A 17242-nucleotide genomic window follows, 5' to 3' on the forward strand; every position below is an offset into this window, starting at 1 on the left:
CTTTTTACTCACCTGCTATTTTTTTAAGTATCTTGAATAATTCGAAGACGTTCAGGCACCTGAGAGATTCCATGGCAGCATTGTTTAAAGCCAAAATATCCCAGATTTTCTTTTCACACTGTTGTTGTTTTCCCTCCCCAGCTGTTGTACTACTCCAGAGGTGGAGCTGACACTCCTGGCCTTTGCCTTAGCCCGGGGGAGTGTTGCCAAAGTGATGAGTTCCCTTTGTGCAATCACTGAGCATCTGGACACTCCGTACAAGGCTTCCTCTCTCATCGCTTCCATGGCAGCAGTCAGACAGAACCTGCTCTATAAATATGGTAATGGAGCAATTCCTGCATCCTTTACAGGCCATGCTTCAGAAAATGCACAGCTTTGAGTTGTTCTACTCGTTGTTGGGGTTTAAAATTTTATACAAGGCTTCTAAATTAAAAACTGTCACTGAGGAGACAACCTCGGAAGCTGAACTGCTCTAAAAGTTGGGGATTAGATCAGCTTTCTGATCAAAGAATTGAACCAGGGAGCATCTTCTCAAGGGAGAAAACATGAACTGTGTAGATAGTGGCCCCTGTATCAAGTGGTGATGGTGTTTGTGTTGCTTAAAAGGCAAATGACATCAAGTATTCCTGTTCCAGTTGTGTGTGTTCAGTCTCAATAAATGGTCTCACGCAAATTTAAGATGTATTTTAAATATAACATCATCACCAACTGTTTAAAGTTCTTTTATTTTCACTTTTACCAGTTTATAATCTGAGTTAAACCCAGGTTTTTATAATCTGAGTGTGTCATGAGTGTAGAGCTGTTTGTGGTCTGACATCAGGTGGTGACTTGGCAGCATTGGCTGATAAATCTGTATTTTCTCAGTTGTCAACTTCTGAGGTTGTCATTAGTCTCTCATGAAGAATTTTACCCTTTGCTTACCTTTTAGTGTGTTTTGTCAGTACTTCTTGTCTTGTGCCAAAGAATACATGAATTGTTTTACAAGTATCAGTGCTTAGTTCAAAAGCTTTGAAAACTGCTTGGTTTTCCCCAGAGTAGCCACTGCCTTTTGTAAGACAAGTGGTATTTCATGGATTGTGAATTCCAAAGTGTGCAAACAGTGGAAGGAACACTGTCATGATTTTAATTGTCCTTCTGTCTCTATTTAAAACTTGAATTATGTTAGATTAATGTATCTCTCATACTCCAGTTTCCCTCCCTTTTTTAGTCTGACAGTGGTAAAAATCTCATAGTATTTTGATTTCTTTTTTCCATTTGTTTTCTGTATTAAGAACTTTAGAAAACAAATTTTATCGTTTTGAAATGAATTTGATAAACCTGTTAATTTTCTCACTTAGGAAAACCTTTAAGACTGACTCTGCAAGCCTGTGATGTAAAGGGAAAAGAAGATAAATCAGGGCCTGAAAACCTCCTTGTGGAGCCTTGGACTGGGGATGGTAAGAACCTGAAGTTTAAAATCCAAAATATTAGAATCACAAAGTTGTTTAGGTTGGAAACGACTCAACCAGATATAATGACTGTTAATGAGGCCATGGTGCTATTCTGTGTTTATTATATATATTTGGTGCTTCTTCATAGTTTTATGATATGAAACTTCTATAATAAAAAAAGCAAACCAACAAAACAAGCAAAAAACCCAATATATAGAATCTGTTTTGCAACACTGTGATTTCTCAGGAGCCAGTTTATTGTCAAGGCAAAGCAACCAATCAAAAAGATTGGATTTTAGGGAGAATTATTGATATCCTACATGGAAGTCAGCCATGAGCTGTCCCTGGGAATATTATACTAGAGCCCATTTTGTGGGTTGAAGTCATGAATCCTTCACTGCTGGTTTCCCAAATATTGATGGAGAGAGATGGTGGCAATCATTGAAATTCTCCCTGACTCCACATAACTATTAATTCTCCTTTAAAGCTTCTCTTTGTTAATGCAATGCTTTTATGTACTGGATACAACCTGAACAAAGAGATTTGTGTTTCTTGAGCTCCTTTTTAAGTGAAATGCCCCCTAATCTTTTTTTTTTTTAAATGGTTTATTGTCTTGTGCAGTGCTACTGGTGAACGAAAGCCATTGTGACAGGAAATCAGGCACATTCTAAATGCTTATTTTAACTCTCTTGTTTGCTCACATCTGTTATTTGAGTTTATTTTCAGTTGTTTTGTGGATTGTTTTCTGTTGTTTTATGGGTCACAGTGTGGGGAACTGAGTTATATCTGTGAATGAATTATAACAGTGAATAGTTATATCACTGAACAGAAGCCCCAAGCCAAAATAATATTTGGGAATTACTAATACCCTTTAATGGGGAAACACTCTTGAAACTGCTGCAGATTATTGCAGTTCCAAGAGAGTCACTGCCTGGAGGTACTGACATAATAACAATCTTTTAACTTATCTCTTTCATTTGGAAACATTTACTAATGAGCATTTCACTGGAAAAGAGTTGTGGTTTTGTTTCCCCCTCCTTCAGTCCACAATCCCAGTATTCTCCTTCAAACTCCTTGCACCAGCAACCATCCCAACCTCATTCTATTCCCACTCCTGCTTTAGGTTTTCTTACTGAAACTGGGAAAACCAGAGCAAGTATCATTCTTTCTACTGGAACTGAGTCTTCATTTCAAGTGACACAAATCAGAATAAAGGTATGTAGTTCCTGTGTGCTTTTGAAGCAGAAGGATTGCTTTTTGCCCTGGTGGTAGAATTAAATTGGAGTATCTTTTTATATGAGCTGAAATTTTAAATTCATCCTGAAACAGTGCAATATTAGGGTTTTACTTTGGTGTAAGTCACAGGGAACTCCAGAAAAAGAAGGTCTTAAATTATTCCAGGGAGCCACAAGCATGTAGTAAAGCCATTTATTTTCTATTGATTTTATCTCTATCTTGAAATATATATCTCAAGCCAGAGACTCTTCAGTTTATGATTTCTCTCTAAAGAGTATGGATTTATATGTAAGGTCTTTTATATTTAAAATATTTTTTGACTGTGTGAATAGCAGGTTTCGAGATACATAATGTGAGTTTAGATTAAATGAAGATATTTGAATTCTATTTAGAGACACCAGTGTAATTTGAACATTTGGTGTGCCTTTTATCTGATTTAAAAGCAAGATGTTGTGATTAAATCTCATTGCCAAGACAAAACTCTGTGAATTAGCTGAATTAATTTATATATTTAAGGCAAAGCAGTAATTTCATTCCTGGAACAAGGATACATATTTCAATGTCAGAGAGACCTAAACATGGATGGACTTCTGGCAAGGAAATTCTAGCTGGAGCTGGAGAGCCCTAGGTTGTTTAGCAGTGGGGTGATACTGGGAGACATGATCTCAGTTTGGGTTCTTTTTAATTAAAAAAGTATACAAAATTAGAGTGGGAATTAATATGTGGAACTCTAGTTAATGTTAGGGGGACAAATATAACCAATATTAACCATGTACATGATGTCAGGGAGTTACTGCAGCTTTCATAACACTCCTCTAAATGTGTTTCATCTTCCTGTGCAGCTCCAGAGGTCAATATTTGCGAGGATTTAGTTGCTTTCCATAACTGTTTTCCTTTTTTTTTCTGTGAAAGAAGCACCTTTTGTTGTCAGCTCTTGACCACATTGCTCTGGATTTGCCCTTCCAGGTCCGGAAAGGTGCCATTGGGGCCCAGTGTGGGCTGGTCTTTGCTTACAACGGGGCTTCAGAAAAGTTCCACGCCGAGGAGCATTTCAAAAGGTTCGAGAGCTACGACAGATGGAAGCTGAGGGAGTTCAAACAATTCTTAAAAAACAGGTAGGGGGTGGACTGTTTCTAATGATTGCATGGAAAATAAGAGTTGTGTTTGACCTTTTTGCAGTGCCACTGAAACTCCTGAGGATTGTTGCAAGTGACTTAAAAGTGGCACATCGTTTAATTGTTACTCTGATTTTACTGAGCCTCAGTGTAATGTGTGTGTATTTGAGGAAATGTGTGTGTAGCTGTTGTTCTCAGCCTCTTGATTTAGAGACCTGTTTTAAAAGGGATATAACAGAAGCAACTTTCTACTTGAGCTGCAGATCACTGGTAACAGAAATTTTTAGAAAGGTTGTATGTTAATTAACTTGTATTAAATTAGTTTTCAGAACTGTTGCTTAGGAGTGAGGGGGTGATAGGGACCATGACTAATAAAATTTCCTAAATTTTCTTACCTTGAATGTCATAGTTTAGGGTATGTGAAACTTTCTGTTGTCCCTTCTCATCTTTATAGCTATAACATGCTCTAAATATTTTGGTAGAATATCAACAGCTTTGCAGTTGATAAACTTTTCCTTTACAAAGTGTGTTAAATTCTTTTGAACACAGAAGCAGTTGTTCAAGTGATGATTTGGGAGATGATGATCCTATTGGCTGGTTTGAAGTGGAAGAGGAATGGGATGAAGTTGATGTCAAAATGCAGCAATGCAGGATTTCCCAAGTAAGGAACCACACAAACCCCTTGGCCCAGTCACAGTGAGCAGGGGCTCCTCTCTGTGCTTTGCTCTAAAGCCAACTGAAATAAAAAATAAACCTAATTCTTTTTGTGAGGGACAGCTCTGCTGGGTAGGGGCAAAAAACCAATGGCCTTCTAGTTATATGATGGAATTTTCCTCCTCTGAATTTTCTTTTTCCCTCTATGCACATATATATATGTAATTAAGTGGTGCTTCAGGATCAAATTTAATGCAAAATGACATGAATGTGCAATTACTGGTTTTATCATGATGAAATATTTCTAAAAAGAGTGACATGATTGTTGCTTTATTCTGGTATCTAGACAGATTATCTCCTGTGTAGTCATAGCATTTGTTCTTTCAGAGCCAGGTTCTCCCTTGTTTTAGTGGGCAAACAGTTACTAAGGAGTTCCATCAGTCAGACTGATTTCCCTGGGGAAGGAGATCTTTGTTTCAAGAATGGCAGAAGATGGGCTTTCATTTTTAGTGCTTAAGGAGGGAAAGTGGCTTTTCAGATCCTGCTGTAGTAGTTCCCCAGAACTGTGGGAATTAGCAGAAGTGGTGGCACAGTTACAAATCAGCTGGGAATTTTTCTGACACCATCCCTGCTGCTGCAGAGTAACTGGGTACATGGGGATGGCAGAGCTTGCTGTTCCCTTCAGCTTTGCATTCTGCACCTCACTGAGGACAGATTGATAACAGCATGTTTTCAATATTACATATTGATCCTCTGCTTTTAAATGCAGCTAATAGTTTTTTTTACCCTGCAAAAATACTGTAAAGGGAAGGAACAGCACCTGCAGGGTGAATGAACTGATAATGAATTAACTAACCTTGCAGCTGCTTCTAGAGGTCACAGACCCATCACTGTGACTGTTTTGGAAGCAGGGAGAGATCAAGCTTAGCCTGAATCTCAAGCTTAGTGTTTTAAACCTCTGGAAGTGACTGACAGGGACTATGCTTGGCCCCCCCAACCCCACTTGCAGTCTCCTCACATGTGCCTTTTGAAAGCCATATTTGTCCTAGCTTTTAAACCCTAATCTTGTGCTGTGTTTTTATCCTTCTAGTACTTGATGATAAAGTTCTTGTGCACAAGACAAGACACAGCAGAACGTCTGGGGGTCCAGGGCCTGAGTGTTCTCGGGTACCTTCGGCCCATGCGGGACGAGCCCAGCAGGAGCATGAACTGCCTGCAGTGCAGGAGGACTGATGAGGACACAGTTTGTGGCACAACTCTGCTCCTGAAGACACTTCATTTCATCCAGCAGCTGGCACAGGACCTGGTATTTTTACTTCTTGGGTTGTTTTAAGCCTGTATTTCCCGTGCTGAAAGTATTAAGGCTGTGCAAACAGCAACTGGAAATGGATAAAGAGAAGTCTGGGTGCTTTTAACCATGGTTGAAAACCATGTTGGGGAGAAAAAAATGGTTTCTGAAAAATAGCATTCTGTGTATGTTCACTGAATGTGACAGAATGTGCTCACTTTGGGTCCAGAAGGAAATGAAGAAGTGTTTTTCAGCAGGAGGTTACAATGAAGTAGGTGGAACAGGAGGATGCCCCATATCTGTTAGTGTAGCTGTTTCTGCAGCAAACATCTGGAAAAATGCACAAAAGAGGAAACTAAGATTTCATAGATTAAAACATTCCTCTTTTCATCTGAAATAATACACACACAGTTAAGAGCTGTGACTGGTGTGTGCTGCTGGGTGTCAGGGTGATGTACCCAACCCCTGAGGATATGTGTCAAAACGATGTTTTGTTCTTTCAGCACATGTGTCTGGGCCTTTTCAGCTTCAATTCTGAACCATGGGCAGTCGATCTCATTTTGGCTGTTTCTTACTTTCAATCAAATTAGAGGGAGAGCTGGAGGCTGGAAAGTCTTTTAGTGGTGGAGAACAGGGATGGGAGCTCAGACATCTGGAAAGAGGAGAGGGCTCTGTGAAGGAGAAGGTTTCAGCATGAACTGTCACGTTTAGACACTGAAATATCAATGAAAGAACTTACACTGGAATTCAGTGTAGCTACAAATCTATAGGAAACCTGGCTGCTTTAAGCCCAGTGCTCAGGGATTTACTTTTTAAAAATGTGTTCTGTATAGAGTTAATTTTCCAATCCTGCCTTTTCTTTGCCTTTTTAAGGTTCAGCAGAAGGAGAGTGGATTAAAATACAAGTCATTTTTAGATTTCACAGGCCTTGATTTGCAGCTGTTCTGGAATTTTTACAATAAACTTCACCAAAAGTAAGTCACTTCTTTACTGTCTGCTGAGGCACTGATCTCTGTGCATGTGTATAAATAAAGTATGCTTAGTTTAGTTACAGCAGTTTGTTCTTCCTAATCTGCATCATTTACATAAATAACATTTTCCTACTGCTGCCATATGGACTTTTAACTATAATGTTATGTGGAAGCTTGAACTGTAGATTAATTTAGCTGGTAGCTATGGCTGTGTGCTCTCCACTTAGTGTTTTTTATCCATCTGAGATGGTGACTTTCATAGCATAATTTATTTGGTGCAAAAGAGCTTCTTTTCTAGTTTTTGCTTCAGTTTGTTTTCTGTTTTTTTACAGCCCAAGGGAAGAATGTATATTTGCTCAAACACTGCTGTTGCAGCTTCTCCAGAGCTGCTTCTCTGTACTTACTGGAGACAATAAAACTGCTAAACCTCAAGAAACTCCTCAGAGCAAAACAGCTGGTCACACAGAAGCTGCAGAAGAGCTTTATAGACATTTGTGTGAAGGTAATTTTTTATTCAATATATATTAAGTGTTTTGTCTGTTCAAATTTGGGAAAAGATATTTATTCCTAGAGGCCAAGTTGGCTCCTGTTCCTTTGTTTCTCCTTCAGGTCAGTGTGTGCTAATTTAAGTCTACCACAGGGAAACTTTCCTTGACCCAAAGAAAGGGGTTTATAGATTTTTCTGACAATATGTGGCCTGGAAACAGCTGCAATAGAAAACTCCTGCTTGAACCAGCAGGGGATGTGACCCTTTAATGTTACAGGGATGCATTTATTTCTGAAATTTCATATCAATATAAATGAGCTCACAAGGAGTCTGTAAGGTTTACAGGAAGGTTCTGGAGCCAGTGAAGAGAATGGGATTGACACATTAGATTTTGTTGGAAGGAGGGTGGCACATTCTTTATTCAAGTGTATTTTGAATAGTCTCATGCAAAGTGAGCTGGAGAAAAACCAGTTCATATAGAATCTGTCACATCTTAGAAACTTTATTAGCTTTGATGGTTTTCAAGTCATGGTGTTCCTAGAACTAATTTACTCAGTGAATAAATATATTCTCAGACAAATCTTTCTTGCTAGAAGTTAAAAAGTTTCCCTTCCTTTTCTGTGGGTATAATGGGATTGCAAGGACTTGAAGCTGTGTAGTCTTAACATTTTGAATTCAGTTATGCCTCTATTAGTATTAATTAGAACTTGTAATTTTGTTTCCTTTTTGTCTGAGCAGTGGTGGATATGGGGGACAGTAACTCCATGCCAATGAAAATGCTAAAAGAGGAAGTTAAGAACACCCTACTCAGTGGAGCTGCAGTGTTTTTCCCAGACAGGCAGACCAGGAGACACCAGCTCTTCACCATGATGGTAAACCATTACATAAGAGATTGATTGTTTAGAACCTACTTGCTTTTATGCAGAAAAGAGGACAAATCTGAGTTGTTGTTGTCAAATAATGCATACTTTGTCCCATTCAAGTAAAAACCTTACTTTTTTTTTCTTTGCCTCTTTTTACCCTTTCCCCTTTCTGTCTCTCTGCAGCTTATCCAAAGATAGAGGAGCTAACTCTTCCTTTCTTACCAAAAATGAACAGTAGAAGGCAGAAATTAGAATTCTTTCTCACAGAGGAGGGAAACAGAACATATCATAAAAATAAATCTTTTTCCTTTTCTAGAAAAACATCACAGAGCAAGAACATAAGCAATCTGTACATCTTGCCTTCAGATCCTTGTGTACCCACTTCAGGTAAGGAGTCCTGAAATTGGAAATATGTGTCTGATAGCCCACATCTGTTCATAAGTTTGTATATAATCCTTTTTAGATATGATACTCCCCTGGAAAATAATTCTCAAAAATATTCAAGGGATTTTGCTGTAGGAAGGAGATACTGCTACTCCTCAGTATGTTTATTAACTGAATAACTATAAAACATTGGCCAAGGCTGGTGCTGAAATCACACTGTATTGCTCTTAGGCTTCTCCAAGGCTGTCTTCCAGGTTTTTAAGTAATTGTTTGCCCATGGTGATGGTTGTTATTGATTTAATCCATCTGGAGTCATCAGAACACAAACTTTTGATTTTTCCAAGTAATTATACAGTAGGATCTCTCCAGATTTGTCACAGAAGAATAGCTAAATTTGTGGTTTGGATCTCCTTGTTGTTGGTTAGTAAAGAAGATCTTTGTCTTGTAGTGATCAAGATCCTGGTGGGCTGTTATTATTACCAGAGAAAGGAGTTTCTGCAAATTTTGACATAAGTGAGGTGTTGTCAGTCATGGACACCCTTCTGCTGGTGGCAGCACGAGAGGTAACTGTCTTTGCACTGCTCCTGCTTCTTTGTCATGGATTTTGTATGCCTTCAAACACGAGCTGCCTGCCTGAGATGGGTGCCAAGGAACCAGCTCTCCTCTCCTTCTGGATGCAGCTATTCCTGGCTGTGCATTGGTAGGATTAGGTTTTCCAACCAGCTCTGAAGTGTTTTCCTTTGAACATTAACATTCTGTAATAGTGGAGTAGGTAATGTATAAGCTGTGGTATTTTTCCACGGGGAGACACTCGGATACAGAAGTAATCATCCCATTTTGAGAGGATAGAATTGGCCATGTCACTGAGGGAGGGGGAAATGGAGGAGGGCCATTTACATATGGAGAAAAAATGTGCTGAGAACATCGAGTGACTCATATGTGGCTGTTCCTATTTAAAATTGGGATATATCAAAACAAAGCCCATCAGTTACTTCATGTTACAAACTGCCTGTCATTTGCATTTCATCTTTTTTTCTGGGGTGAGTGGGATGAGAATGTCCATCACAGTTGACACACAGCTACATATTGTGTGTCATTCTTACATTCTTCAATGCTCTTCTTTATTTTTCAGTGTGAAATGATGATGCTGGATGTTGCACAGCAAGAGAGTGGCACAGTCTTGGCTTCCTTATTCTGGTCTGTTCAGGGCAGCCTCCTCTCCTGGTGCTACCTGCAGCTCAAGGGCACTGATAATTCAGCCAAGGATCTTGCAGTAGAAATACTTAAAAACTGTAAGTGCTGGGGTTGAGTGCAGAATTAATTGTGGTGCAATACAGGACTTCAAAGTGTGATTTTGCAAATTGCAGTGTAATGAGGGATCACCAGAGGTTGCCTGAGGCACACTCATATCTGTCACAGCACTTCTAATCTCTCTAGGAAGTAATTTGTAGGCACATTGAGCAACCTGGAGTTTTAACTGTAATCTTACCTTGGGAGAGTCTCCAGAAAGCATTTCAGGGAGTTTGGGGGGGTCAAATACTGAAAAAAACCCCAAACTACAAATAGTTACAGACTTTTATTTGAACGTTTTAGTTTAAGTGTCCCTTATTTGGATAAACTCCTGGGTTTATAATGTATATTTTGCTAGATATGTGGGATAGCAAGAAGAAAGGAACTTGCTTAAGAAGCTGGACACTTTTAAGGGGTTTTGTTGGGTTTTTTGAGGGGGATTAGTTTTTTTTTTTAGTGCAGCAGCTCAGTATTGAATAATTAACTGGGCCAAGTACTTAACAGAGGTGTAATTTTTTATAAAATTACTTAATGTTAATGTTATTTGTATGTAAATAAGTTATTTGTATATAAACAAGTTATTTGTATATAAATCAGTTTAAATAAACATTTAAAAATGGAGTAAGGCTAGAGCTAAAAAATTCCTACCCTCACTTGTTGCTTAATAACTGTTCAGGGAGGCTACTGGATACACTGAGGTTGTTGAAACAATCTTGGAGTGTTTGATTAAATTACTCATCACTCATCTTTTCTGTGTTATCATTGACAAGCATGACTTGTTTCCTCAATAGAAATATCACAGAAAACTTCTCTGAACTGTTGGGTGTCACTGCCTTGGGGCAGCAGATCCTTTCCTGCTCTGTCCTTGTGCACATCCCATGCATTTCATGTTTGATAAAGTGGGTTGTGGGAGCAAATCCTTGAGGTGGCTCTTAAGGGTTTTTTTTTTTTTTCCTCTTTAGATGTGGGCCAGTTCCTGTCAAACATCAGAACGATTTTGCAGTCACTTTTATCACAATATAGTGGCAAAACTATAGTAGAAAAAATCAGTAACTCTGTCTTTGCCATGGCAACTCGTCAACTGGTAAGTGAGCTGATTTTGTCCTGTTTCTGGGTGGCATGGCTGTGTTTTTTGGGCATTTTCATGAGATCTGTGTTTTCTCCTAGGTCATCTTCCTGTTGGATTTTTGCACTTTAGACATTCCACACTGTACTCTGCTACAGGGATTCAGCACTTTGATAGAACCACTGAAAAACCTTTGTAGTGAACCTCATAAGGTAACTGAAGACACAGGCACTGTTAAACACAGTGAAACAAAAGCAAAATTACAAGAAAGACATAGAAAACTGGGGTGATAGTGTGGGTGAGCATTGGAACAGAGCTGGAAAGCTTCTAAGAACGTGGGATGTGTGATGAAATGTTGAGTGAAGAACTAGAAATACATCTGTGTGATGTGGAAGATGAGCAAAGTGATCACAAAGTGCAAGTGGAGTGAGCAGCCTAGAAGGTAGATGGGAAGGAGGGATTCTGAGGGTGAAGAGGAAAATAAATTAAAAATAGCTTGTGCTTAATATTTTTAGCTTCATCGCTTGTGGTGATGCAAACAAAGTCTGCATGTCTGTAGTGTAGATGTTTAAATCTACATTAGTCACCCAGACTCCTTTTTGTCATCTTTGGAGACTTGTAGTCACTTCTGGGTGAGACTGTCTCCTCCTGCAGTAGACTGGAATGTGCTTTAGAAGTGCTTCCTTACTGTGATTATCAAGGATGTCTTTAGAACTGGTTTCAGTGTAAATCAGTGCTGTAGCCTTTTAAATGCCATTTGTTTGTGCATCTGGCAACTTGCAAGTACAGACATAAACATCTAGTTTGGTAATATTTTTAAAAATGCTTTAGATTTGTATCTGAGAATGCATTTTTGTTGTGCAGATGGAAATGGAAAGCTGGCAGCAGGAGCAGCCTGTGGTGTTGAGAACATGGACTATGGAATCACCTCATAATTATGAGAATAATTGCCATGAGGTCTCAGTCTTCCTGTGCCATGGGGCAACTTACTTTGAGGTGGAATTTGATGAAAAATGTGAAACTGAAAGGAGGTAATTTAATCTCGTGCTGGGTTAGATTCCAGAATCTCTTTGCAGAGGGGCAATTCCTGTTTCAATGTGCACTCCAAACGTGCCATTTTGATTTCCTTGTCCAGGGTAATACACAATGTGTGTTTTGACTGACCTCGTGCTGAAAGCCACTTCTCCTGGCAAATGTACTCTGCTGTTCACAGGAATTTTGCTTCCTTTGGCCTTGATGTGTTTTGTAACCACCACAGTTTGTGCTTGTGGTGTTTATTTTGCCCTCTTAAGGCAAAACTATTGGCTTGGCTTCTCTTGGTAACATATCAGGCTACTGCTTATTTAAGGTGTTTGCCAGATGTTGGATTTGGCACCTATTACTGAAGGGCTGGGAATATTCTGCAGAAAACAGTGTCTACTGGGACTGCTGCACTGAAACATGAAACAAATTCCTCAGCAGAAGGTGTGGTTCAGAGAGATGTGACAGGGTGCACTGAGGTGCTGCACTTGTGAAAATCCCAAAGCAAACATTTTCCCTCCAAAACTGAAGCAGTAAATTAGGAAGTAACGAATTGCAATTTTCACAGGTATGATTACCTGGAGTTTACTGATGCCAGAGGGGCCAAAACTCGTTACGATACAAAGGTTGGCACTGAGAAGTGGCCTAAGGTGAGCACCTTTAAAATTCTGAACCAAGTGATATATCCAATCTTAGGAAATCCTTATGATTCCTGTGGAAACCTACTGTCTAAAAGGATGTGGGATTTTGTTTGGGGGTGTGTTTATTCCCTCTTAGAGGTGGGAGGGCAGGAGGTGAGGAAGAAAGTCCGAAATGCTGCAAAGAAAAGGAGTGAATGAGTAAAGAATCCCTCTTTGCTGCTGTTATCAAAAGGGCAGTCAGTTAAAATGAAAAGGAATAATCATGTTTAACTGCCAGTAGCTACATGGGTAAAACTTACTCTTCCCTCACAAGTTTTTACATCATGAGACAAGCGTGGCCCTTCCTGTGGGGAAGTGAGACCTACTCAGATGGGACGCTGCTCTCTTGTTTTGTGGCTCTAAAGCTCAGTCATCTATAAAATGTCTCACTAAGCTATTGAATAGAAATTTTCCCTGCTTAGTATTGTGGGTTTCTCATCGAGGTAGTGGGGGAAATTAGATCTGTTATGGACAGCACATAGTACTGAAAACCCCAGAGTTGCTGAAGGGAATTCATTACCCTGAAACGTTCTCCTGTCATGTACATTTGGCAAAATGACTGTTTTGTTGCTCTGTAGAAAGTGACCTTTAAGGCTGGCCCACGGCTGCAGTTTCTCTTTCACTCTGACAGCAGTAATAATGAGTGGGGCTACAAGTTTTCCGTCACTGCTTACGGGCTCCCCGACGTCGCCGTGTCTTGGGGCTTGGATTTACAGCTTCTTGTCTCCCGGCTGATGGGGCGCTTGGCTTCCCGAAGCATGGCCCTGAAATCCCAACGAGGTGAGTGCCTCCCAGGGCTCCAGCAGAGAGGAAACACAGGGATGTTCTGTGTAGAACCCCCTGTGAAAACTGAGTTCCTCTTGTGTTTCTCTCAACTTGCCGCGTTGCAAGTCCGTGGAAGACGTGGCCACCTGGGAGTGAAAACGCTAAGCTGGGTTATGTTTATGGAGTAATGTGTTCTTTTTTTTCCCTTTTAAAATTGTTCCCTAGTGCTGTGACCCACCCCACGCTGGGGGGGTGTGAACATGCAGCCAGCAAACTGAAAAAAATACACAGAACACAGCACAGAACACAAGTGATTTTAAAAAGTTTCACGTTTCAGAGTGATCGAAAGTTGAATTCACAAATTAAGTTTGGTTAATTCCAGTGGTTAAGTTCACTTAGGTTTTGGGCCAGTGAAGATAAGTAAAATACGAAGTAAATAAAGAAGTTGCTCATTCCTTAACTTCACAACCAGAACACTTCTGTCTAGCTTCCTAAATCAGAATCCATTCACCACTTTGGATAAATTTAACAAGGTTAAAGAGGTCTTGCTGCCATCAGGTGGTCAGTATTTGTAGAATTAGGCAGCTACTTGCCTGTAAATTTAGGGAACTAATTGAAATGTTCTTATAGAATATTTTATTCCTTTCTTAATATAAGCATGCTCACATATAGCAAATTATTATGTCTTTAGTAAGAGAAAAAGCTTTTAAACTCTCTCGCAAATTGGGGAATTTCTATAGTTATAGAAACAGCAAAAATGTTTTATTTAAAGTCCTTCCATAATGTAACCTTGTCACTATAAGATAAGATATTGATGCTGCCATTAAAGAAAAGATATATCACTTTTCTGTACCACGTTGGAGAAACAGAGAACATTGTTAAATTACTTGTTTAGTCTACTTGCATTAACTTTTTGGGTTTTTCCCCCCCCTATTGGATGTTTAATATTTATTATTTTCATTAAGCTGTAAAACTGAAGAAAAGTCTTCGGTAACTGAAGCGTCTGTTTTGATTTTCTTGCAGAACTAGGTAGCGAAGCAGACTTGCCTCCTTTGAAAGTAACATCAGTTCTTAATTCCCCTCTGTGGAAACCTGTCTTCAGGCATCAGATGTGTCCTGAGGCAGCACCGGGAGCCAGGCAGAGCAGTACCAAGCACCAGGAGAAAAAAGAGGTACTTGCCCCCTGCTTTTGTTCCACTGGCATGGAATCCCTGGGCATCACCCACATTTGTTTGGATTTATGGAGTTCTTATGCCCTCAAGGTTATGCTGCTGTGCTAAAGTTGTCATCACTTGTGCTGTTTAATTCAAACATCAAGGAGGGAAGGAACTGTTCTGAGCCCTTTGTTCTATGAAAATGGAAACTAATAAATCCAGCCAGGCTGGATGGGGCTTGGAGCAACCTGGTCTAGTGGAAGGTGACCCTGCCCATGGCAGGGATGAGCTTTAAGATCCCTTCCAACTCAAAGCAGTCTGTGATTCTATCCTATGATTGTATAAAATGGTTTGGAGGGACCTTCAGAGATCATCTAATTCACTGCCCACCTTGTGCAGGGACGTCTTTCGTTGACGTCTTTCAACAACCTTTGATCAGGTTGTTCAACTGCTCTGGATAAACTGCAAGTTGACTTAATTATACCAAAGGAGCTGCAACAGGTTTTTCAGATAATGTTAATATGTTATTAATAATATTAAAATCCATGTTTTCTGCCACCCTTTGCAGGCTCGGAGCTCTCCCCATGACGTCGGCCGTAACTTTCTTATCGACTTTGCAAAATCAGATCCTGCCCAGGACTTCAGTGGGCAAAAATCTGAACTTTTCAAAGGACTTACACAGGCATGTAAAAAACAGACCCCAAAGACAGATATAGTTGCTGGTTCTACTATTGATCAAGCTGTGAACTCAACATTTGCTGCTTTGGTGTATCTCACTCCAGATTTATTTGAGAAGCTTCAAAAATATGGTAACTCTAATATTATTAGATTATCTTAATAATGAAGACTTAAAAGTTTGTAAAAGGCTCTCTTACAGCTCAGTTCATAACCTTTAAAAATCAGTTTAGTGGGGCCAGTTTTAAAAAAGATGTTCTGTATAAAGGTATCACTTAGGTAGACTGGATAAGCCTTCTCTTGAGTGTTTATTTTTTATTTATATATACTTTTGTCTTTGGAGCACTGGCAAAATATTAATAACCATCAGAAGCCACTAATCCTATAGAGCTATACATAAAGAGAGTAGTGATTTTGTCTGGGGCTTTAATTCAGAACAGGGAGGCTCCCAATTATTAGAGGTTCTTGGATCATTTTCCACTCTTATTGTATCTCTTGTAAAAATCCAACAACTTATATATGTTATTAACTGCTGGGGTTGGAGGAGGTGTGAATGACCTCTGAAATATACTTTGGAAACTAATCTTGGTGTCCTCAAAATGCATATTTAAATTTTCTTTTTAAATAAAAAGCAGTGTTTTGCTTTTAATTTGTATAATATCCTTTGTATCACAACTTTTCAGGAGGTAAAATGGGCAACTTTTTAACTCAGATCATCCTTCCCTTGAGTTTATTGGAAGTATTTGGATTATTTGAAGTATCGGATAATAAGATGTTGCTTGGTTTTGAAGGGTTTCATTTTAGGCTTTCACTTTCTGTCCTAATTTTGACACCAAACATCTTACATTTTCATAGGGTCACAGAATGATTGAGCTTTTTTTCTGAGCTATAAAGTTACGACTGAAAATGACTGACACAGAGACTGACTCGATGACTAACGTGGTTACTGCCTTTAGTCATCCTGTCTGTGTCTGACAACTGGGCTAATTTTCTGAGTGAGATTGAAAACTGGGGTAGCACAGGAAATTATTAGTGAGTGCTTGAGAAATCCAGCCCACTGTTATGTCAGGTTGTGCTGGGGCAGAGTCATTTCAGGCCCCTGTTCCCCTCTGCCATGTGACATAGGGACGAGTCACCCTGAAAAGGAGAAAGGAAACAAAAAGTAAAAAAAGGGGGAAATGCAAAAGGAAGACTGAGTAGGAATGTCTTTTTCTCCATAGTCATTGTCAGGCCAGTTTGCTTGGACACTGTTTTGGCAGGTTTTTAATTTTTGTAAATTGATCTTGAAGGTCCATTCCAGAAATTCAATAAGGCATAAAGCAATAGAGGAAACAAATACATCTATAGAGCTTTAAGTTAATACTAAGCATTTCTTGATTATTCTGATTTCTGTTTGCATCAGTGATATTTGTGTGTATAGGGAGGGGTTTTTATTTTCCATGACTTCAGGCGTCAGTTTTGGGGAGAGGTGAGGAAGATACTCGTAATTTAACTTTGTAAATAACTCTGTCAAGGTGCAGTTTATGTATTTAAGACATATGAAAGTTGGCAGGTTTTATTCCCTGTTTTTCTTACAGGCATAATTCCAAGCATTGACTAAGAGATGAGGGGAGAACTGTAGCATAATTTTAGTGAAGTAGTTGTATAAAAACAGAGCTGTAAATAAACAGGACTCTTCTTTCTCTCATTTCCAGTCAACAGTGGAGGCAAGGTGCCTTTGTGTGATGAGTTTGCACAAGTATATTCCCTGGCTGATTCCATTAGAATATGGATGGTAAGATCACTCAGGGGGATATCTATGAATGTCATTTACCTTAATATTTTACAATGCAATGTTAAGGAGTAGGGTGGAACAATCTCTTCCTTCAGTGATTCTAAGTCAACTGTTTTCACTTAGGAGGAACATATATTTACTTCTAAGCTTTGAACTTAAATGTTTAAATGTAGTTTTACACTCCCCCCCACCTTCCCTCTGCCCCAGATGTGCCATTGTGAGTATTTAGGACTGAATTTGACTCAATCAGTTAAATTTGTGATATTTTTCAGTAAGAATGCGTGTTGTTAATTAGGAAGATTCTTACATTGCAGTTGGAGCTCTTTTGAGGTACAGAATAAAAAGAAATCTGTCTTAAACATCATTGTAGTATCTTGTGAGCTTCTCCCT

At 39.2% G+C, this 17242-nt stretch overlaps 1 protein-coding gene across 2 annotated transcripts in view; it reads left to right on the top strand.

Annotated features, from left to right (window-relative positions):
* ZZEF1 (zinc finger ZZ-type and EF-hand domain containing 1) overlaps nt 1-17242 on the top strand; it is a 57325-nt gene that overhangs the window by 11528 nt on the left and 28555 nt on the right. For both annotated transcript variants that reach the window (XM_051809277.1, XM_051809278.1), the window contains exons 8-27: nt 142-320; nt 1338-1436; nt 2554-2645; nt 3633-3781; nt 4331-4442; nt 5526-5741; nt 6597-6697; nt 7027-7196; nt 7920-8053; nt 8361-8431; nt 8877-8991; nt 9561-9720; nt 10681-10802; nt 10886-10996; nt 11649-11815; nt 12373-12454; nt 13063-13264; nt 14273-14421; nt 14972-15212; nt 16773-16852. In XM_051809277.1, the coding sequence (XP_051665237.1) occupies nt 142-320; nt 1338-1436; nt 2554-2645; nt 3633-3781; nt 4331-4442; nt 5526-5741; nt 6597-6697; nt 7027-7196; nt 7920-8053; nt 8361-8431; nt 8877-8991; nt 9561-9720; nt 10681-10802; nt 10886-10996; nt 11649-11815; nt 12373-12454; nt 13063-13264; nt 14273-14421; nt 14972-15212; nt 16773-16852 (2752 nt within the window). The remainder of the gene's footprint in view (nt 1-141; nt 321-1337; nt 1437-2553; nt 2646-3632; nt 3782-4330; nt 4443-5525; nt 5742-6596; nt 6698-7026; nt 7197-7919; nt 8054-8360; nt 8432-8876; nt 8992-9560; nt 9721-10680; nt 10803-10885; nt 10997-11648; nt 11816-12372; nt 12455-13062; nt 13265-14272; nt 14422-14971; nt 15213-16772; nt 16853-17242) is intronic.

The sequence above is a fragment of the Manacus candei genome, unplaced genomic scaffold (genome assembly GCF_025592945.1).
Source record: "Manacus candei isolate 608988 ecotype Guabito, Panama unplaced genomic scaffold, ASM2559294v1 h1tg000076l, whole genome shotgun sequence".
In the NCBI taxonomy this organism is placed as follows: Eukaryota; Metazoa; Chordata; class Aves; order Passeriformes; family Pipridae; genus Manacus; species Manacus candei.